Raw genomic sequence first — 24,155 nt, forward strand, 5'->3', positions numbered from 1 at the left:
TTTATCGGTGAGTTATGTACTGGGACTGTTTTCTATATAACTGTATTATTTCTTGTTGTTTTCTATTATATGTGTTGGTTTAGTTTATCGCTATGCACAGCTCCAAGATATAGTATATTAGTATAGTGCGTTTTATTTTTTAATTCATCCTATTATTTTGGCTTCAGATGGACATAAACCATTTTTTACAGTTATTGCTGATATTATTTCTTTATTTTTGGTAAACCGAAATAATAAACTATAAAACCATTAACTGATAGAATATATTTCCTAAGGCTCGTGAAAGTCGATTCCGAGTTTATCGTCCCCCGCCCGTGTCACTTTTTGGAAACCAAAATACCCGCATCAAATTTTCAAAAATGCCAAAATAATTCATTATTTTCAAAGTATCAGTGTTTTCATCAGTTTTAGCAATTGGAAACATATATTTTTGTTTGTAAAACATATATTCATAACTTGGAAGCATGAAACCAGGCTCTTTTCTAATTTTTCTAGTCCTTACCCATATAAAAAAAACATGTTTATAAATCACATGTATGAGTTTGGCTTCAAATCAACACGCATTTTAGGTCAATAATGAAATCTGATGAAATAATGAAAAATGAAAAAAGAAAAAGTCACCTCACCAACCTGAAAAAAAAAGTAACGATAAACTCGGAATTGACTTTCATGGGCCTAATCTATACTGTCATGTTGGTGCCAATTAGAGCATTTGAGATTGTTCATCAGGTGGTAAAAGTTGTTCCTGAGAGCATCCGAAAGTCCCGCTGCCTTTAAATTTCAAGCCGTAACAGTATCAGAAATGTTGAATGATATCAGGCAGCTATTAATTGCCTAACCCACCCTCCCCAAGCCTCGAAATAAGCAGGCACCCAGGAGCCAATGGTCATAACATTTTGGCTCCTGGTCCACACCAAAACCAGGCTCCTCTTTTTTTCAAATAGAGCCTGTTAGTTAAATCGGTTTTTGTATGTAACATGTACAATTAAAAATTAAATGACTCATAGCTCTTTAAAAATGCCTCCTGGTTCACTAGATAATCACAGGACCAGGAACCGCTTTTTCCAAATGTGTGGTTCCTGGTCCAGATCTGCTTATTTCGATGCTTGCCCCTAATAATATAAACCCTGGCCATAAACACAACACATGCCCCCCCACATCCACACACCTCGCTCTGCTTTCACTTTGCAATGGAGCTTATAACTCCCCATTAATAACTCAGGAAATCATTTTGTATTCTTACATGTCAAAACTAAGCATACGCCTGTCATTATTTTGCTATCGGGGAGCACTTCATTATATTATATGATATCTACTAATGACGCCTACTAATTTCAAAAGACTTTTTGGCAACATTATCAGTGATAAATATAATAAAAGTTGTCAATGAAACAATAAAAGCGTCTAAATCATGATGACGATAGATCCAATGGGAAACAAGTGTGTGTGTGGGGGGGGTGGATGACAAACCATGTGCTGGGTGATAGCGAAAGGGGGGTCTTAATTTAAGGGCTATTCATTGATCCCAGAGAAAGTATAAAATGGTAAAACAAATTTAAATTCTATATAAAATGCCTAAAAGTGAAGGATAAATCATTAAAATTGTCATTAGATATTTTAAAACGTTTTGGCAAGAACCGAGGAAAGCAAATAGTATTGATAAAATTATAGCCCCGTTCCATATTTTTTTAATCTTTTAAATCTCCTCTTGGGATTGTTCTTCATTATTGCCAATGCCATGATTGCTTTTTATAGTCTGGTACAACTGTTATATTATGTTTGACATATTTAATCAGTGGCGTAGATTTCTTTTTGACATGGGGGGGGGGGGGGGGAGTTGGAAAAAATTGAAGTATAGTCAATCGAGCGACCGACAATATATGGCAATTATGGTACAATTGCGCGCTAAGTTTTTGGTATTTTGAAGCTAAACTGATGAAATATGGTGTAAAAGTAGAATAAATGCGTGCGAAGCGCGTGAAAATTTGCACTTTTGGGGCTAAAATGGGCAAATATGAGGTTAATTTGATCAGAAACCCATTATCAGGCATCGACATGGGGGGGGGGGGATGACTGTATGGACCATCCCCTGGCAAAATATTGGGATAAATCCCCCCATCCCCTCGGGATCTACGCCTATGCATGATATTTTTGGATTTGAGTATATTTTGATGTTTTTCATAGTGCAATAGTATTTTGGTTAAATTAATATTTTGCGTGCAATAATATGACCGAGTGCTTTTCTGATCTAATACTTGTTTCCCTATATGCAATTTTTGATGTCTTTTAAAAGTTTTCTTAAAGTGTTTAATATTTATATGTATGTTCAAATTGTAATTTTACATGTAATTTGGCCGTTTGGCCACGATATGTGTAAAATAAAATACCGATATTAAATAATAATAATAGCTGATTTCTCTACTAAGTAGAGAAATAATTATTACAGATTCATGTAAAATAACTTACTTTGTCTTTAATACAGGGCTTAAGGTTTGCACATCGAAACTAACAAAGATACTGGACAAGGTGCTAAAATCTAAATTTTGCTGATTCATGGATTTCTACATTCACCGGATGAAATCACTGAACAGGCTTTTTACAGCCCTACATACATGTAGGCCTACTACGCATCAGTCATATTCACCATAGACCCTAGAAAATAACGCCACTGAGCTATATGGAAGTCCCCCCGGACAAGACAAATTTCAATACCATTTAAAGTTAGAAGTACTTGCCCACTGAAGCATGATTAATAGCTGCTAGTATTGCATAATATTATTACATAATATTATTATAATAATATAGTCTGGTCAGTATTAAAATCGCAGAGTGATTTAAAAATATTACTATAGTCTGGTCAGTACTAAAAGCGCAGAGTGACTTTATTTATTGCATTTTTAATTAAAAGAACCACTTTTTAGGTAAGTTACACAGCTGAAGTTGTGATAGTATTGAGATACAACAATATCATGGTATAAACAAGAATATGTTCCTTTGGTAAAAATTTCTATAGTCTCTGCCCTTAAAGGGTTTCCAAAAATCAATGTACAGTGAATAATTTGTAACAATGGTACATGTAGGCATACATGCACAACCTGGATTTCTGACACAATTAATGTACTTGTAGTGATTACAGTTACACCTATGTACAGAAGTTTTACAGTTTATTTTTTTACAATAATCAAGTGGAACATACATGTATCAAGGTACACAATAATTTAGAATCAACGACAACACTGTAAATATACAGGGTGTAACATAAAATAATCACGAACATACAGGGTGTTCACAACACCATTATTTGCAACATAAAACAAGTCAGGCCTATTAAAAATATAAACCTAGTAGATATTTCAAATATAAAACAATTTAAAAGATTTATGAGAACTATACTGATGCTTCCTGAATCCTCAAACACCTTAATTTGCATAACCGGAAGAATTCACTCTCATGCTAATTTAAAATTAAATGATTAAAATAGTGAATAATTAATTTTATTATGTACTTTGACACACATATTCCACTACATTAATCTAAAAGCTCGTTGAATAAGATTAACATTATGCAAATGCATTTTACTTCTACTAAGCAAGAAAGTGCATACATTTTTATTAATGCACATCATCTTCCCATTGGATTTACAAAGCGCTCCTCTGTTTCCAGCTCCTCTGCGTCCTGCACCACCCCGACGCTGTTGTAATTAGTTTTAAAATACATATTTGTTCAATTGTATTGTTATTAAATCATTAGAATAACAATTTCTCTTCAAAATAAGACCAAAACCATTTGTTCTTGATGGATGTTAGCAAAAATGTAGGATTTAAGATAAAATGATTGATGTAGCAAAATGTGACAGCACCACCTTTTTGGGTGTTCAGTATAAAAAAAACCATGATCAATACTGAAATCACACGCTACCTCTACACATGTTGTATTTCATTTGTCAGTGTTAAAGGGTTCCCTAGCCCCGTCCCTAGCCCCTGTAATATGAAGATGGATCACTACATATAGAAAATCTTGACACTATTTTCAGCAAGCAAAACTTGTTTTCATTCTCAAATAGAGCCAATACTAAACTCATACCCCTCTGCATGATGTATTTAAATCGTCAGTGTTAAGGGGTCCCCCTGTGATATGAAGATGGATCACTGCCTGGAGAAAATCTTGACTCTTTCCCTTTCAATAACAAGCATCTTGTTTTCAGTCTCAATAAGAGCAAGTCCAGCAGGATGATCTACTTCCTTTGTGATACATCCCATGTATTGACCTGATATAGAATAGCAATAGATGCCTCCTCCATTACTGGCTGTCTGCCGGTTTGCTATGTAGATATCATCATCTGCTGTACAGCATATGCCATAAGGGATCCATGATAACACACCTGAAGGACGATTGAGTGTGTGTAGGATGTTACCTGTGGAATCAAGTACTTGTACAATAGGAGATAATGCCAAACCTCCATTTGAAACAATGAGCTTGTCAGTTGAAGTAACTGCTATGTAACCAGGTTGTATGGTCACTTTGATACTACTGACATGTGATCCATCCAATCTATGCTTACTGATGTACATTTGATTGACCTCACCAACCAGTAGACATCCCTGGTTATCCAATAATAGACCACAGAGCTTTGTATTATGCGCATCAGATGATACATTGCTGGGAGACTTGGTTGGGAATCGATACTTGTAGGTTCCATTTTGATCATACACATTGACATGGGAAACCAAATGTGTGATGAATATTCTTCCATCTTGGCTGACTACCACATTCCATGTTTGAGATATCTGTCGAAACTTTAAACCTTGTTTGGTGTCCAAGCTGTCTTTGAAATCACCAGATTGGTTAAACACCCTAGCTTGTGCTCCAAAGTCAGCTATAATCAAATCACCCACTGATGTCACTGCAACCCCTCGTCCATACCTTAACTTCTGATGTCCCTTATCTCCGAATTGTTTGCTCAGCTTCCATGTTCCAACACCATCTCTAGACCCTTTCGACAGAGACGATTTACTGTAGCTATGAATTGAAGATGTTCCTTTTTCCTTGCCCACTGGTGATTCTGGTGCCTTACTTTTTCTGCTACCAATTGACATGGATCCAAGACTTAGCGTAGGAGATAACATTGAGGGACTTGTTGTGAACTTGATCTCTCCAAGGTTTTCATCAACCCTCCCTGGATTCATGTCTCTCAGTTGACTCAGATTATCTTTCAAGGAAGAAAAGACCAAGGCAAGATCATGATCTGATCCAGTTTGTGTCACCTCTGTTGCCATTTGTAGTGCTGTTTGTAGACGAGTTTGTTGCATCTGAAGACTTTCTTTCTGTGCTTCAATTTGCTTCTTGCTCACAGCTGCAGCTTGGGACAATTCTGCTTCTTGCTTTTTTTCTTTCTGTCGAATTTTGTAACACGCTGCATCTGCCGAATGATGTAGCTCTGCCTTAGTTTTCTCTAAACTCTTCTCTAAATTGTGTTGAACTTGCTCAGCACGCTTCAGGGAGGCATCAACCATATCGCTTACTTTACTGCAATCCTTCATCAGTTGGTTCACTTCAGATCTCTGTTCCTTTGTTGCGCTTTTTAAGTTTACAAGGTTGTGACTTGATGCCGGATGATCGATTACAGTACATGCATGACATATCAGAACACCACAAGTTTTGCAATAAAATTGTAGAATTTGTCCTTTGTGCTCCTTACAACATTGTTGCTTCATCACACTCTTGATGTCGACCTTGCCTGACTGAAGATCAATATATGGAATGGTTTTGTGATCTTGGAAAACAAGGGCCTTGGTATGAATGGCATGTACACAATCTTCACAAATAAACCCCCCACAGTCAGTGCAATATGCTTCAGCTTTGCTGTCAGTTGCTCCACAGCAAGAACATGGGGCCCTTGCATCATTCGCATGCAGTCTCTCTACCAATTCTCGCCTGTCTTTCAGTGTGTTGATGACAAAGTTGGTAATGAATCCTTTGATACCTTCTGGTGGAATAGGGAAGTCTTGGCTACAAATAGGACATCTGACTGTATCTTTCTTTCCTTGAGCCCACTGTGACAGGCATTTCAAGCAATATGAGTGAAGGCAAGGCAGGGCTTTAGGCTCTTGAATCGTCAACAAACAAATGCCACATTCTGTTAAATCTTTAGTCACAACACGTTTAGCTTCGGCCATCTTTGTAGGAAGATATATTTTCAATTAGGCCTACATTAAAATAGGGCCACTATAAGTTTTAAGGTTGGGATCCATGTCGTGATGTATTATGGGTTTTTTGTTTTTTGTTTTTTTTTGTTTTGTTTTTTAAATTCTTTAGTGGTAATTTGGGACCGATTTGTTAGTAGAGGATTTGTTTAAAAATCTGTAATGAGGTGAATTCAGTTGGAATTTTGGATCAATTTGAACTTTTTTTTAGAATTAAGTGGTTGTACTTTGCTCACACATTGACCTTGTTAAGTTTGTTAAACTTTGGTGGTAATACTAATTTGATAGTTGGTAGGTTAGTACACACAGTGGTTAGTGCAGTATGTGTATGATGTTTGAATCTTTCTTCTCCCTGATTAATATGGTCAAGATCAAAATTATACAAACTTTCTCAGATTTAAAAATATTCAGTATTTACACTTTAAATGAATTTTGGAGAAACACAAATATGTTAGTCATGTGACTGGTTGTGGCAAAGCAAACGACTAGCAACAAGTTTAACTATAATAAGACCTTAAGAGTGATATGATACTGATATCAATAACAAGCTTTAGAAAGTATTTCTCTCCTATAAATTTATAGGTGTATATCGAAGCAATTAATATAATTCAGTCTTTGGGCATCGACTCGCATTATACATTAGCCATTGTCTACACAATTTGTGGAGGCTAGGCATACATTGTACATAGAAAATATATTACTCTACTGTTGTCTAAGACTTCATATTCTTTCAGTATCTTCTTCTGATCTCCAAATCCCAACACCAAGTCCACTTGTTGCCTCTGAGCTGAAGTCTGTAAGGGAACAAACCAAAAGATCGATGACGTCCTATAAACGAAACTAGTTTCGTTTAGGGGGGAGGGGGTAAAAATACTCGATTACGTTTGTACAAAAACATCGGTCTGAAGAATGTGTCATTATTATTAGTATGTCAAACTTTTCAACATTTCATTATTACGTTTCTGGCAGGGAGGGAGGGGGTCGGCTGAGAAACGAAACTAGTTACGTTTATAGGACGTCATCGATCTTTTGGTTTGTTCCCTAAGAAAGAATGCACATAATGTGATTGTGAATCATTTGTCTAGATTATTCCCATTTTAGTTTTCTTAGTTTATAGCTGTTTATGTCTTTTAAAACTTAACGAAGTTTGTCAGCAGTTAGAAGTAACATTGATTTGAAATCACCGGTTGCATACAAAGGTGAAAAGTCTGATTTATGCTCATACACTGTATGGTGTTTTCTACCATAGATGCTGGCCCCTCACCAAAAAATCAGATCTACGTTTTGAGTTCAATTGCTCCAACAGTTTGATACATTAGAAACAAACAACGTGTGAAATGTCAACTTTTATATATGATTAGGTCTTTCTTCAGCCTTTTTTTTTGTAAAAGCATGTTCTTACAAAAATGCAAAATTCAGATTATTCCTTTCAGATTGTCTGACTTAAAGAACCAATGAGTGTGCTTTAAGACAGACTTTTGGTCTCTATAGTGATTGGAATGTAGGAATGGTATGGTGAGGCTGCAAGTAGGGCAGGAGGGAAGCCCCCCATGCATCCTACAGACTAAAAGAAGAATGGGATGGTGAGACTGCAAGAAGGGCCAGATCCAGGAAGCCCCCTCCCCCCATCCTACAGGCTATACTCTATTGTGATTGGTATAAGGTGGGAATGGGATGGTGAGGCTGCAAGCAGGGCCAGATCCAGGAAGCCCCTCCCCCATCCTACAAGCTAAAAGTCTCTATTGTGATTGGTATAAGGTGGGAATGGGATGGTGAGGCTGCAAGAAGGGCCAAGCAGGGTCATCCAGGAAGCCCCCCCATTCTACAGACTAAAAGTGTTTATTGTGATTGGAATAAGGTGGGAATGGGATGATGAGGCTGCAAGTAGGGCAGCGCAGATCCAGGCCCCCCCCCAATCCTACATACTAAAAGTCTCTGTTGTGATTGGAATAAGGTGGGAATGGGATGATGAGGCTGCAAGTAGGGACAGATCCAGAAAGCCCCCCACCCCCATCCAACAGACTAAAAGTGTCTATTGTGATTGGTATAAGGTGGGAATGGGATGATGAGGCTGCAAGTAGGGCAGCGCAGATCCAGGAAGCCCCCCCATCCTACATACTACAAGTCTCTATTGTGAGTGGAATAAGGTGGGAATATGATGAATGCTGAGGCTGCAAGCAGGGGCAGATCCAGGAACCCCCCACCCCACCCCATCCTACAGACTAAAAGTCTCTATTGTGATTGGAATAAGATGGGAATGGGATGGTGAGGCTGCAAGCAGGGTAGATCCAGAAAGCCCACCCCCACCCACCATCCGACAGACTACAGGCTGTATCAAAATGATTGGTACCCATCAGTTTCCAGTGATAATGGACAAAACTATACCACTTTAAAATGCTACAAGGCCTCGCGAGGTTACGAGGTACACCTTATTTATAGATGAATGTTATAAACGGTCATATGAAACAAACAAATCTTGGGCGTTTGAAGATCCATGTTGCATATTGAAGAAGCATGTGGCTTGTCAATAAACACCAAAAACTGATGGGTACCAAAAAGTTACTATTTTCACCTGTTTTGTCATACGGTTGTAAATTCAATGAACTATGACTTTACAAATTGATATGGGAATAAAGTATGAATGTGACGGTGAGGCTGCAAGTAGGGGCAGATCCAGGAAGCCCCTTCCCCCATCCTACATACTAATAGTCTCTATTGTACTTGGAATAAGATGGGAATGTGATGCTGAGGCTGCAAGCAGGGGCACATACAGGAAGCCCCCCCCCCTGGATAATATGTAAGTACTTGCTCACCTTTTTGCAAACTTGAGAGGGCCTATTTCTTCAACCAATTTCTGCTGCTGAATGATTCCTTTGCACACTCTACTGATATACTATAGCTGACAAAAGAAAAAAAAGACACATGAAACTTCTTAAATATCATATACTACATGTAGGCTATATGAAGTAGATAACAGGCCTGCATTCCCACCCCTCCACTGGCAGGGAGGGAGAGAGTGAATTTTAGGGGGGGGGGGGGTAATCTGAAGCAATATAGCTTCCAATATTCTAGACTCTTGCATGTTCCACAAAATACATCATGCAGTTATTGTTGCCTACATGTATGGCAATTGACCCCTACTGGTAGCGCTGTGTTGTAGATATAGGAGATGAACTAGTTAGCGTCATAATATCAAAAGTTATAAATGCTATGATTTTAATCATTACTCGTTGACTGCCGATAAAACGCCCAATAAAGACTTAGTCACCGGACCGCGCCGGCCAGTTAAAGTACATGCCCTATCACACCACTCCACACCATACATAAATTCTCCCAGTCACATTTCCCAAATATGAAATTAAAAAAAGTCAAATTTTAATTTACTTCTTTTAAAGTTTGGCAGAGGCGGGGTTCGAACTCACGGCGCAACGCTTAGTACTCTATGAGCCTAGCGCCTTAGACCACTAGGCCACTTGTCTTCTTGTTATTCATCTGAAACTTATTTAAAAATATAATCACAACTTCAACATAGGCCTGCCACGTGACAAGCAAAGGCAGAAAACGTATTATATTTTGGAATTGTATCTGCTTAAAACATTAATGTGTATTATAATAGAGCTACCATTATTTATATTGTTGAATTCTCAAGCGCATAGAGACAATTAATACGAGCGTCCTATGATACATACACAATACATAAAATCGATTTTGATCTTCGGCATTACTCGGTGACCTCCGATAAAACGCCCAATAACGCCGGTCAGTTAAAAAAATGCTTAAGTACATGCCCTATTGAGATAAGCAATCCTTTTGTGATATGTCCATTCATCCATATAATAATAGCAATCAGATTTTTGGATGGATGTTTTACACAGTGATTGGAGAAGAAGCTATGTAAATAATCAAAAGTACATGTCTACAAATTGACAAGGACAACTCCTTTTGTCAAAATTGTTTTCACCTATTGCTCAGTATGTTAATTAATCCGATTAATTACGTAATTTCGCCAGCGTATGATATATCAGTACTAATATGTAGGCCCAAGGAGGTTAGATATAGAAAGAAGAGGAAATAGATTACGTATCGCATATTGGTCCTTTGTGCCTATTAGAGTTTCCGCCAAGGGAGGAAGAAAAAAAAGGAAGGGGGAAGGAGACAGAGGAGAGGGAGACCGATGGAGTCACAGGGCTCTAAATTACATAGGCGTAGATCGGGGGGGATAAATGCCACAATATTTTGCCAGGGGGATGGTCAATATAATCACCCCCAATATTGACGCCTGTGTATTGGTTTGTGTCGAAATTAACCTCATATTTGGCCATTTTATAGCCACAAAATGCCATTTTTAGCGCTTTGCGCGAATTTAGTCCACTTTTGTCCCATATTTCACCAGTTTAGTTTCAATAGGCCTATGCTAAAATTTTCGCGCGCATTTGTACCATAAGGTTCACTGTACTGGGTACTTTAAAAAATCCTAACCTAACCTAAAACATAACTTTAACCCTTAGATTGGAGCTCTACTAGAAGTAAAAATATAGATAGTGAACAAATTTAGTATTTCTATATCTATGTGAGAATGATACAATAGAGGCCCTGCATGAAATTATTGATTGGCTCCAAACAAAGGTTTTCAACCGGTGTCCTTCACCGTAGTTATGGCGGAGTGCAGTCCATTCAATCAAATGTTGTCATCAACCTATTTGATCGTAGTGCAGGATTATGTGTGTGAGACGAACTGTCACGGTAGATTGCAATCATGCTTTTGTTGAATGCATTTGAGTAGTCCGCTATATTTACGGGATGATACGTCGCATGCAAGGCCTCTATATGACATGATGAACATAGTCATTGATGCATCAGTTTTAAAATAGACTAGGCGGTTACCCATATTTGGCGGTTCTCGGCTGGGCGCGATTACCAGGCTGATGGTGACATGCCCATATGACAATTTTTACTAATTTGACCTCAGATGACCCCAGGGTGACATTGGATGACCCCAAAATGACCTAAACTTATAACTCTAAATGTTGACTGTACCTACCAAGTTTCATGCCCATATATAAGCTTTTACTAATTTGACCTCAGATGACCCGTGGTGACCTTGGATGACCCCAAAATGACCTTCAAAAAATGCTGCTTTAAATGTTGACTGTACCTACCAAGTTTCATGCCCATACGACACTTTTTAGTAATTTGACCTTAGATGACCCCTGGGAGGGGACCCCGTGGTCAGCTGACTTAACGAACATAAACATCTTCTTGCCAGCACAGAACTAAACCCACCCACCGAGTTTGAGCCCCGTACGACCTAGTTTCATGCCCATATGACAGTTTTTAGTCATTTGACCTCAAATGACCCCTGGGAGGGGGGCCCCGTGGTCGGATGACTTAACGAACATAGACATCTTCTTGCCAGGACAGAACTACACCCACCCACCGAGTTTGAGTCCCGTACGACCTAGTTTCATGCCCATATGACAGTTTTTAGTCATTTGACCTCAAATGACCCCTGAGAGGGGGCCCCGGGGTCGGATGACTTAACGAACATAAACGTCTTCTTGACAGGACAGAACTACACCCACCCACCGAGTTTGAGCCTCGTACGACCTAGTTTCATGCCCATGTGACAGTCTTTAGTCATTTGACCTCAAATGACCCCTGGGAGGGGGGGGGCCCCGGGGTCGGATGACTTAACGAACATAAACTTCTTCTTGCCAGGACAGAGCTACACCCACCCACCGAGTTTGAGCTCCGTACGACCTACGACGGCCTCACATTAGCAGTCACAGACAAAACCTAAATCTACAGAATATATCCATTACTCGTCGATACTCGAAAGAGCTCAAAATAAATAACTTAGAAAATTTTCTTTAACATGTTTTCATAGTTAACCATCGTTAGCCATGGAAATCTATCATGAGAACTGACCGGTGACTAAGTCCGATTTATTGGGACGTTTATCGGCAGTCAACGAGTAATGAATTGCTCTATGTTTCAATTACTTATTATTTTCAAAATATCTGAATTTTCAACCCGGTACAAGCTTTAATAACGGGACCATACATTTGTATGATAAAGAAATCCTACCATCTATCCAAACTCCCGTGTTATTCCAATGCACATTTTGCTTCACCGGGCCACCCTGACTTGGTTGCATTTGGAAGAGGGGTGTCACAAAACCGTAATAGGTACAAATTTAGTACGTACTTTCTGTCAATCAAGTATGGTTTATTCTCTACATGTCAATCTTTAAATCATTAGCATAGTCCTTATAATAACGGGGACCGCCTTGATGAGTAAATGACAGCAAACCAGTGAAAAATACCCCAAAACTCGGTCAGTGGAGCTCCGCCCGTACATGTCAATATCGATTGGATTAGTCGACCGTAGCGGACATTTCGATCGCTCATTGGATTAATATTATCACGTGGTAATAAATTTGCATTGGACAATCGATCACTGTAGTAATTAATGGATATGTTTTTGCTGCTATATCCCACTCTCGAGAGGGGGGAGGGGTACTCAGTACAAATGACAATCCTGTAACATGGGTCCGCTACAGTGGCGTGCGCAAAGGGGGGGGGGGGGGAATGTGCCCCCCAACTTTTGTTGGTCATTCGGGGAAATTCGTGGGAAAACGCTAAAACCGCACCTTACACGCCTAAATCAGACTCCATTCGGGGGAACGAACAACCTGCCCCCTCCCACACTTTCATCGTGCTGCGCACGCCAATGATCCGCTACTTTTGTTCATATACTCAGAGGCACCTATATACCTACCCAAACCAAACTTAATTACCCCCACCCACTGGATCCCACCATATATTTAAGAAATAAAGGGTAATGCATTATCCTTTACACCCAAATAATGTGTCCGAGGCAGTAAAACGTAAATAATGGGTGAGGCGCAGCCGAACCCATTATTTAAACGTTTTACTGCCGAGGACACATTATTAAAAGAGATAATGTTACACCCTTTATTTCTATTCTATTACCAGAAAATAGTGCAATTTAAAGAGAAAATGTCATTTTTTGGCACAAATATTTTAAGTTGTTTACTTCAAGGTGGAGCGCGTACGCGAAAGTGACAGCGCGTATCGCGGAAATATTGCACGCGTAACCAAGCGTAATGCTGTGCGTAGAATGTGTTACGGCGCTTGACCCATTATTGCAGAATAATGGGCTCTCACGTGACGCGTTTCAACAAATCACAGTGCGCGATTTTGAATAATGGGTCGTGGAGGTAATAGAATTATACATAAGCCTAGCCTATAGATCTTACCTCCGGGTGTGAGAATCTGTTACAGGCCTACTCTTTTATAGTCAAGATTCTGTTCAATACTCTGCAGTATGACACAGGAAACGGAGTTGGAAAGTATAGGCCTACTCTTTAGTCAAGATTCTGTTCAATACTCTGCAGTATGACACAGGAAACGGAGTTGGAAAGTATAGGCCTACACCACCAGTAATCTAAAAATGAACAAATTAATGTACTAAATTTGTTAACAACTGTATTAGGCATAATTATAGAACAACCAAATAGACAAATATATTTGAAGATGCATACAAGCAACTGCAATTAGTAAAATATTGCCAGTGGCTAACACTTTTATTAATATTGAATTAACTTGAACTAGCATCTATAGTACATCAGCCCGAACAAAATGATTGCATTTTGGACTTTGGAAGTAACAATGCAACCCGCCTATAACGCACTATTGGTAGGCCTATAGAGCAAACCATTTACATATGAAAATATAAGATGTAGAATTTAAGATTTATGTATTATTTGAACAGTCTTGACATCATTCTGTAATTAGAATTACTTTTTACTTACATTTGCTGGTGTTTATCTCCACAAATAAGAGAATGCGTCAACTCACATAGAGCTAGCTGTGGATTTGGTTGTTGAAATCATGCACCAAAATGACATACGTAGGTTCCCGAACTTTCCAAAAGTTCCAAAGGCAAGAAAAAACGAAATGGTTTTTTTTCCTGCTGCCACTGATGAATATTTACGGCGAATGTCATTAATTTTATTTTACATAATGACTAAAACCCCCTAAGTTGATTTTACACTACAGATGTGCAATGGCTGAAGCTGCCCTTTTGATATGTGTTGCATCCAAAATGAAAATGTAACAGAACGTTTTGTTTTGAAAGAATATCCCATAATAGTTTATGATTAAACTACCTCACCTACCTCATGTTTATTTTGTGCCATTATCTTGTTATCAGAAGTCAATGTTCATAATTTAACAGATAATATTGAATTGTATAAAGGGGACAAAGTTTTCTATTTTCATTTTATTCAATTTATTCATTATCGCTTATCAGATTTATAAACCCTAGTTTCAATAATGCTTTTTGATCCAGGGTATTTGATAATCAGTCGGTCGGACGAGGACAAGCAACCTTTTTTTTTTTTTTGCCTTTAGAAACTTCAATGTAAAAAAGCAACTAACAGAGTACAACTATTACAAATGGGAGGGGCTGGGCTACAAGGTTTTTACCCCCTGTTTTATTATTGCATTTAGATCAACCAAATGTGCATCTTAGCATTATACCCCCCCCGGCATTTTTTTTTTCTGTGGTGTCTACAAGACCAAGAGATATCTTTATAAGCTCATTAATTTTAGCCCATGATGCCTTTCTCACAATTTTCATAATAAATAATTCCAATTACTCATGCATCCCTACATGGTATCCTTTAAGCAGTGTTGGGAGTCGATGCATGCATTTGCTATCTACTGAAGATAGCAACAATCACGTACCCAATGAATATCACCTCGTGAGATGATATTAAATTGAAATGAAGCTGAACAATATGTGTTATTTCATAGGCCTAATGTACGATCTTTTAAAATGGGTTTTGTAAAAATTTTCAAACCTGATTTTGTGGCATAGGCCTAATTTGTAAAGTTTACTTGTCCCAACTTACACCTAAATGCATGGATTCAGCCAGATTCATTGAGTTTTTAGGACAACAGTGCAAGTTTGAATTTAAAGTCGCAATTATGACTTTAAAATCCTCCATACAACATGTACAACACCACACTTAAGCGGCTAAGATAGTAAGTGAGTTTTCTTTCATTTCACCTCGTTAGTTTGGCTTAAATGAGCTCTCTCTCTCTGTTAGGTGGCGCTGTGTAGCACTGTGGTATTCACAAGAGTACTACGCCATCTCACTCGATCTGATGTCAAGTGCGTTGCACCTTGCATTCCTTGGTTAGAAACCAGCTTCACGTCATTAGTCCAAGATGTTGGTGGACATCCTCTTCCTCGCCTGCCTTCCATAGCCCCTTGCAAAATCTGTTTTTCTACACCTCCATGTTTCCTGACGATATGGCCAAAGTACCGTAAAATGGGGTAACTTCGGTCAGCGGGGTAACTTTGGTCGGTCAAATATATTTTTTTAAATGGTCATATTTTCGTACAGCAATATTGTTTTTAGTCATAGGGGCCTATTTGGTGTCAATTTGTTAAGAAATATGTTTGGAAGAAATAATAGTCACTCATGTGTAATTTCCTTGAAATTTACGAAAAAAGCGGGATTTTTGACCAAAAATCAGCATTTTTTTACATTTTTTTCAGAAAAAATAAAAATCGATATTTGTGAGCAAGGATGTGTGTTTGATTAATTTTGCAAGGTGTCAAATGTCACAAAAAAACAACAACTTGTCCATATTCAGCGAAGATCAATTTTTTTGATTTTCTTTCCTTCATGGAATGTAATACTGTGACCAAAGTTGCCCCAAAGGCGGGTAACTTTGGTCAGGTCATTTTTAACCCCTAGGGCACCCTTACAAAATTATTAAAAAATCTTTTTCAACTTCAAGGTGTAGAAGGGAACCCTAATGTCACAAAAAAGAGTTAATTAGAAAAATAATTGGTTTTGTTTGGAAGCAGTGGTTTAAAAACTCTGAAAAGTGCCCAAAGTTACCCCATTTTACGGTACTTCAGCTTTCTCTCCATTATGCCGCTTCTGATGGTTAGACTTGTACCAATCTTGTCGAGGATCCAGGAATTTGTTCTCCTGTCTTTCCATGTCACTTGTATAAGCCTCCTGTAACACCACATCTCAAAAGCATCTACTCTTTTCCTATCATTCTTGGTCATAGCCCAAGACCCCGCCCAAGACTCGCACCCGTAAGTGAAAACACAGTTGCACGAGCGTGAAGTAGGCGTACCTAGAGGTCAATGGATAGGCCTCTGCTTTTCCATATGCTTGACATGCCCTGCACAGTTGTCCTTGCAATAGCCAGTCTTCTCTTAATTTCAGTTGTGCTGTCACCACTGTTGTAACTCATTGAACCCAGATATTCAAATTGCTTCACCTCCTCAATCTGCTGCCCATCTATCACAAACTCATCACTTTTCCGCTCTCTGTCTACAACCATTATTTTTGTCATCTTTGTGTTCAGGAGAAAATGAGCAGAAAACTTTAAAAAAACAGTTGATACTAACAATACTTTATAATATCTGACAAAAAATAACAAAATCAAAATTTGACCGAAATTGTATATTAAGGCTTTCAATATACACTGAATTTCCAAAATTTGACTTTTCTATGAAATAGCCAAAGTTTCAAACTAGCTATAGAATCAACCAAAGAGCCATGCACAAGGTTATTAAATTGGACAGAAATGATTGATTGGACACAAAAGGGCGTTTTCTTTCAACACAAAAATGGACTTTACAATCCTAAAATGTACTCTCCCCGGCTGGGGTGGGGTGTTCAGTACAAATGACCATACAGGGTGTGACCCCTATTTCCAGGCCATTTTTGTATATGGATTGGTCATTTCCCCCAGCTCAATTTGACCTAACTGTAGTCCAAATTTTCAAACTATTTTGAAAATTTGCACACAAAAACTCCAGCAATGTGGCTGAAAATGTTGATTTTTTGGTATACAGATGGGTCCACTTTCAAATTCTCAGCGGCACATCCCTATACTCAAACCAAACTTGAGTACGCTGTCAAACATGCTTTATTGGGACACAGCTCTCTCGGTAATTTCATACACATTACAGCTGAGTATGCCCTAGGCCTATCTTCCATGGATCCAGAAGCTTCCAGAGAAGCTTGACAAGCGGCCTCACCCAGTGGCGTAACTACAGGTGGCAGAGGGGGGCAACATGCCCCGGGCGCTACCCTTAGGGGGGCCCCAAATTAACCAATTCAGCATCGATTCTGCGCCCCTCCAAGCGATGAAAGTCAAACTTTTCGCGCGCATTTCTGTACAAAATCAATTGAAAGAACATTTTAAGACCGATATTCAACTTTAGTAACCAAATAATTATTTGTTAGTGGTAGGCCTTATTTGTCCAAAAAATCCGCGCGCAAATGTTTCAAGAATTGTCCGCGTCTGGGGGCGGGGCGGGGGATGTAGGGGCGCACATTTTGTTCAAGTGAGTAGCGTAGCCAGCGGGGGGGGGGGGCAGGGGGCAGAGTGCCCCCTGACAAAGAAAAAGGTGCCCTCTGACAAAAAATGAATGAGAAAATCAGGAGGGCAGAGGAAAAGAAGAAGGGCACGGAGCCCCTTTTCTAGCAATCGTCCGGGCCAAAGTAGTTTAAGATACAATAGTTTTCCGCGCTACGCACGCACATTGTAACAATAAAGCCCTTTTCAGCCGGATAATGGGCGAAAATAGTGTAAAATGCCATTTTTTTGGCGCGCTACGCGCGCACATCATCCAAATAAGGCCTTTTTCGGGAAGCTCGAAGACATACAGTCTCTATGTATCATATGATGCAACTGCTATTTTTTCGTCTGTGCCCCGAAATTTTATTTTGCCCCCCCTGACCAAGAAAGCTGGCTACGCCCCTGGTTCAAGTTCGCCCCGGGCGCTACCAACCCTAGTTACGCCACTGGCCTCACCGATCCAAAACCTTGCAGCTGTATCTTGAAGATATGCGAGGGACACAAGTCTTTCACTTCTTGAATCAAGTGATGTTTGCATTATTAAAAGATCATAGAAAACTGTGTGTGAAATATAATCGCCGAAAACCTGAAATTTTGAGGAATGTGACGTCTACTGCAGCTGGATTAATGGACTTGAATGAAGCATTGCACTCTCTTCTAGACAAATAAAAAGTGATATTTATCCTCCAGCTGATAAGCTGTTTATGTTATTGTCAACACATTTGAATTCAACAGGCTCAAGAATCACAATTTCTTTCATTTTCTATGATAACCTACTACATTAAGCAATGTGCAAGGCTTCCGAATTCGGCAACCTTGTTACTAAACAAGGTTGTCAAACAATGTACAGGGGGTTAATCGACTTAAATTTATTTTTAATGATCATATTCTTGTTAAGTATAGTCGATAACGTATTTTCAGCAGCAATTCATAAAAAGTTGGAATATCACACCCCTAATAACAATATTGTCAGAGAGCCTGTAATATTGGTCTGCTTGTCGGTTGATGACTCACATTTTTTTTCAATTACTACTTTTCAATTTAACAAAGGCAGATCACTCTGAACTCTGTATCATAAAATGTTCTTGATTTGTAAAAAATCCCAACACATAAAACAATGAAGTATATACAAAACATTGATTTATATATTTCAGCCTTTACTTTATTCAAGGTACTTTTACCGAATTACTGTATAAAGAGAACAACGCAGATATTCCCAGCTAAATGCTTGTTGCAACATGCTTCTGCAATGTATCTCCTATACCTTGACATTTATTTCCAGTAAGTATTGATTTGCAGCCCAATCAGAGCCACTTTCTGAAATTTCAGAAAAATTGTATATATGACCCCTTTGACCTCACTCTCCTTGACACCCACTTGATCTTTCATTTTAAAAGTATTTTGACCAACCTTGGTCTAATTACTTCTAGGGACCAAAATTGGATTTTCAGTATTTTGTGCATATTGACCTCATTTGACCTCATGATAGCCTTCTATCTCTACACCATGTGTACGATCCACTGAGGGCCCGGACGACTGAGGGATGGGAAAATTACTGAGATTAGCGGCCAATCTGTTGGGAAAGATGGATCCCAGTGGTCATTCTCAAGAAGCCACCAGCTAAGATGGCGAAAGTCTACGAGCCCTAAGAACAGTGAGCAATGGTGAGTAATACTAGTATTTAATTTTAGATTTATAAATCAGAAACTCTCATCAGTGTAAGTACACTGCACCAATTAATATTATTATAAGCAATTATAATATAAAACATGCATGTATATCTTTTTGTATTATGAAACAAAGTTGTAACTGCCATTTATGTGTGCACAACTTCTTTTAAATGGCAGATCTTCACTTGTTGACAGGCCCATAACCAAGGGAAAGGGGTGGACGCCCTAAATAATAGTGTTTTTTTTTTTTTATGCCTGTGGTCAAAAAAGGTAAAAAAAAGTCCACTTTTTTAAAAATCCAACCCCTAAGTCCACTTAAAAAAAATTAGCGCCCTCCCTCCTAAACAAATTAAATCCTGGTTACTGTCCACACCACTCTTCGCCATACATATATTCTCCCAGCCACATTTCCCTAACATAATATGAAAAAAAGGAAATTAATTTCGGCAGAGGCGCCGGCGTGGCTCGAACCCACGCTGCACTGAGCCGCTATCCTATATAGTATCGACATATCACCAGCGCCTTATACCGCTAGTAGTAAAGTAGCCATAGTATTGTGCTTGAATGACGCAGGTGGTGTGAGGGGGATGTGCCCCTCATAATTGGAAACATCAAAATAAAGTCCCAATTGACGCCATTTTGTGGACCATTTTGACACTATTGTCGTTATCATTACTTAGTCTCAGACTGCTTGTTTTCTTGGGTACCCGAGCTGTGACCAGCTAATTACATCATCATGGTAACTTGCTTAGGGTTGTATTTTCAGACCTGGTAAATACTTGTCAATGAGCAGTGCCTTGTCCAGATATCAGCCAGTAAATCTAACACTGCTATTATATAGCCCTTGATTGATATAGTCACTGACATGTTAATATTGGTCACTTGTTCTCATCAGGTATTCTGTTGCTTCTTATATAGTGCACAATGATCAAGATGGGTCCTGACATCCTTCATCAATGGGTGGTCATCTCCATGAGTAATGGGAAGAATTTTTACTGCCTATACAAACAGAAAACAATAAAAGCTTCAATAATAATATGTAACCCGATCTGATAAAACCAGGAACAAGTCGCATTTTTGACCTTTCATGATTTGAATAAAAATAAAATAAGCTTTAAAATGATACCAAAATTACATGAATAGCATCAATACTTTGCAAGCTATCGATAATTTTGTAAATGATATCTTGATATTTTTGCCAAATTGCTGTTCTGAGTAATGGGCCAATTAGTTTCCTGGCTTACACAGGATTGAATAGGGATTATCCTAGTTAAACTGTTAATTTTTGATTAAATAAACCTCTTTCTAATAGTACTTTCAAGGATTTAAAAGGCCATTTAGTCCCACAGTCAAATACCAAAAAAATTCAGAATTCTGAAATTTGATTTTTTTTTATGGGAATGTCAACTTTAAAGGCCTATAACTCAAAAACATGTCTGGCGACGTGTTTCGGGTTTTGTTGGAACTGGTCACATATGTGTACATAAGTGGCATAACAAATTTTGGATTAAACTTGTCCAAAACAGGTTGAAATAAATACTGTCATAGGGTGTGATTTGGAGGCTTGTTTCAGTTTGGGAGGTTTTGTGTATTTTACGCAAAAGTGCCCCAAAAATAGGGGGGGACCAAAGCTGAGGAAAAACAACCATTTCACTAAAAGTCATGTGAGGCTGATGCGGATGCAAATTTAATATAAATCTTGATCAAACCTATAAATTTTCTTTGCTATGATAGCCTTTTGAGGTGATTGCGATCTTTAAGCAGTACGCAGACTTTTTATTGTACGTAAAATATTGTATGTAACATATCTATTGCCATTCTATTTCCAGTAATGTTTAAGTTCTAACGAATGTTTGATGACGTAAAATCGATAATATATTTCTGCTAGATATTATATGTAACATATCGACTTTTCGTCATCAAACATTCGTTAGAACTTTTAAGTTCATTACTTTAAAAACATTACTGGAAATAGAATGGCAATAGATTAAATAACGTAGATATGTTACATACAATATTATAAGTACAATACTCTGAGTCTGCATACGACTTTATGGTCACTTTCAGCACCCAATAACCCAAGAGATTCCACATGGGTTTATAATTGAGGCTACAATGGAATAAGGGGTTTCAAAGTTATTTGGCCAAATGTAGATCTAATAACCAGTTTTCTGTATTGATCATATGTCCGAGTTATTTGACACCATTTCTAGACATTCAAAAATTTTGACCAAAAAAACTTTTCTACACCAATGACATGTACTGGAGTCATTTGACACCATTTAAAGACCAAAAATAACAATTTTTTTAATAGGCATTCATTATTTTGCCGAATTTTGATCCAACTAGAAACATCACGTTTTTTTGGTGCAAGACGACGATTGGGATACCTCCACCATGGGGTGAATTTTTAGATTCAGGAAAATATCATAATGACCTTGAACACCTCCCAAAAAGGTAGCCTGATCATGGACCACCTATCCTGAAAATCTGAAGTCAATCCGTCTATCCATTCACGAGATACAGCATTTGGATTTATGGAAGCACAGAAGGATGGACAGTGCAAGAACAATATGCCTCACGGTGGAGGCACAAAAAAACCCTTTTCTACACTGATCAAAAGTCCTTGAGTCATTTGACACCATTTTTAGACATTCACCATTGTTTGACCCAAAAACCTCAAATTTATAGACTTTGTCCTTGGCGATCAGTACCAGATACTGAAGGGGCTACCCTGGTTAAAGAAGGATTAAATAAAATAAAGGAGAAGGGGATCCCGGGTCTATTACCTATTATATACCTCATAGTTTTGACTATGCCTGCAAAAGTAACTATTCCCTGGGCATAGTTCTGTGTGTGCTTTGTCCCAGCATAAAATGATATTACAGATCTATGCCGTTAAGTATTGAAACTATTAATTTCTCTTCCCAAACAGATGACAAAAGATGACAGATTTGGTATATAAAACAAATATTGACTGCTTTTTATTCGGGGCATGGTTAATATTAAAGGCCGCTGTGATCTCAAAACCATGACTATGCCCCTTGGCTACGCCTCGGGGCATAGTCTTGGTTTTGAGAACACCGCGGGCCGATAATTTTAACCATGCCCCTCATAGCAGTCAATTATATTTGTATACTGTTCCTACGATGCCCTGTAGGTAAGACCAGAGGACTTCCACTATTAATAGCCTTTTATGCCATTGAAGTTTAAGGTATCATAACAAAGAAGTAACCAAGACTGGAGTCGTACCTTCTCCAGATATTTCTGCGCTTCAGTAAACCGGACTGCAAGTGGCAATCCTATGGGAAGCATTAGGTAGTTGACTGCCAATTGATGATATTGAACACCCAGACTTCTGTGATATCCAGTCAAATCATCTGCAACTTCTCTGAAAAAACAATAAGAGTGATCAATTCCAAAGCTATGACATATCTTTACTTATAGGGCTGTCATCAGAGAACTATTTCCAACAACAAAAATGCCCCTCCCCCCTGCCTACAAATCTGAATGACCCCAAAATGACACTGACAGGATCACACCACTAAATCAAGTTCCTATTCTTTTATGTGTTAACGGCGCTAGGCCATTCAAAACACAACTTTTCTAAAAGTTTGTGATATATTCTACCCTAAAACCACCATTTTTTGGGTAGTTGAGCGGCTCGATTTTTCGCAGTGGTGCATTGAACATGATGTAAACAATACCAAAGCCTACATCGCAGTGCCTCTATGCTATGACGTCATTTGGTGCATGGAACTAAAAAACCTTCCTAAAATATCAGAATTGTAATATAATTTATTATTTTATGCTTGGATGATAAGAAAAACATCCACAGAGCACAACTATCACCAAGAAATGGGCACATCATTTCAAACTTTTTTTCCCATTAAAATGCACCTGGTATGGTCAGCGAATAAAAACACTGGTTGTTATTTCTAAAGTCAGATAGGGTTGGACCTGATTTAGTGGTGTGATCTCTGACTTTTTGTCTTGCTTCGGTGGTCGTTCAGACAAGATTTCATGAAACTGCCACAATCTGTGGCAATTTGACCATGAATTACCCCAAAATGACCTTAGCATTTGTTTATCTTACTTCGGTGGTCCGTCATACCGAATTTCATTAACATGCAACAATCTATGGCAATTTGACCTCTGATGACCCTGAATGACCCCAAAATGACACTGACATTTTTTTCTCACTTCGGTGGTTGTGCATACCAAATTTCATGAACATGCAAAACAATCTATGATGATTTGACCCAATGACCCCAAAATGACCATGACATATTTTTCTCACTTCGGTGGTTCCTGCCAAATTTCATAAACCTGCAACAATCTTTCCTGATTTGACTCCGGATGACACCGAATGACCCTAAAATTAATGATGACATTTGATCCTAAAATGAGTGGTGTCTCTCTTCGGTGGTTGTTCCAAACACATTTTATGAACCTGCAACAATCTATGGCAATTTGACCCCAGATGACCCTAAAATGACCTTGACATTTTTTTTGCCTTGCTTCTGTGGTCATTTAAGTCAGGTTTTTGACACACTGAGAGGGGCGAGGAAGCAACTTTGGGCATAATTTTATCGTCCCTGGAGCTTATAATTTACTGCACAACCCATATAGGTGCAACTTACTTGTATATTTTAATAAGTTTCAATGTATATTTCATATACTCTTCATACAGTCCCAAATAAAAACTTGCACGCCTGGCATCTTCAAGAAAGTCTTTCATCGTCCTGTTGTGAGGATGGAAGAGTGGCTCTCCTATGGAATAACCTGCATCTGCTATTTGTTTAATAGCTGCCCAATGTAAAGAATGCTAAGGAAAATCCACTGACCTGATTGTG

The 24,155-nt window shown here is 38.5% G+C and overlaps 2 protein-coding genes across 2 annotated transcripts; both read right to left on the reverse strand.

Moving 5' to 3' along the window:
- Positions 1-3,990: 3,990 nt before the first annotated feature.
- Positions 3,991-6,197, reverse strand: LOC140165402 (uncharacterized). The gene has a single exon (XM_072188712.1). The coding sequence runs from the start codon at positions 6,174-6,176 to the stop codon at positions 4,146-4,148; it is 2,031 nt and encodes a 676-aa protein (XP_072044813.1). The 5' UTR covers positions 6,177-6,197; the 3' UTR covers positions 3,991-4,145.
- Positions 6,198-19,844: 13,647 nt separating this feature from the next.
- On the reverse strand, positions 19,845-24,153 carry LOC140165403 (uncharacterized). Its single transcript, XM_072188713.1, has 3 exons — positions 23,943-24,153; positions 22,552-22,690; positions 19,845-20,298 (listed from the first exon to the last, which is right to left on the reverse strand). The coding sequence occupies exons 1-3, from the start codon at positions 24,038-24,040 to the stop codon at positions 20,191-20,193; spliced, it is 345 nt and encodes a 114-aa protein (XP_072044814.1). The 5' UTR covers positions 24,041-24,153; the 3' UTR covers positions 19,845-20,190.
- Between the last annotated feature and the right edge of the window lie 2 nt (positions 24,154-24,155).

The sequence above is a fragment of the Amphiura filiformis genome, chromosome 12, assembly GCF_039555335.1.
Source record: "Amphiura filiformis chromosome 12, Afil_fr2py, whole genome shotgun sequence".
Lineage (NCBI taxonomy): Eukaryota > Metazoa > Echinodermata > Ophiuroidea > Amphilepidida > Amphiuridae > Amphiura > Amphiura filiformis.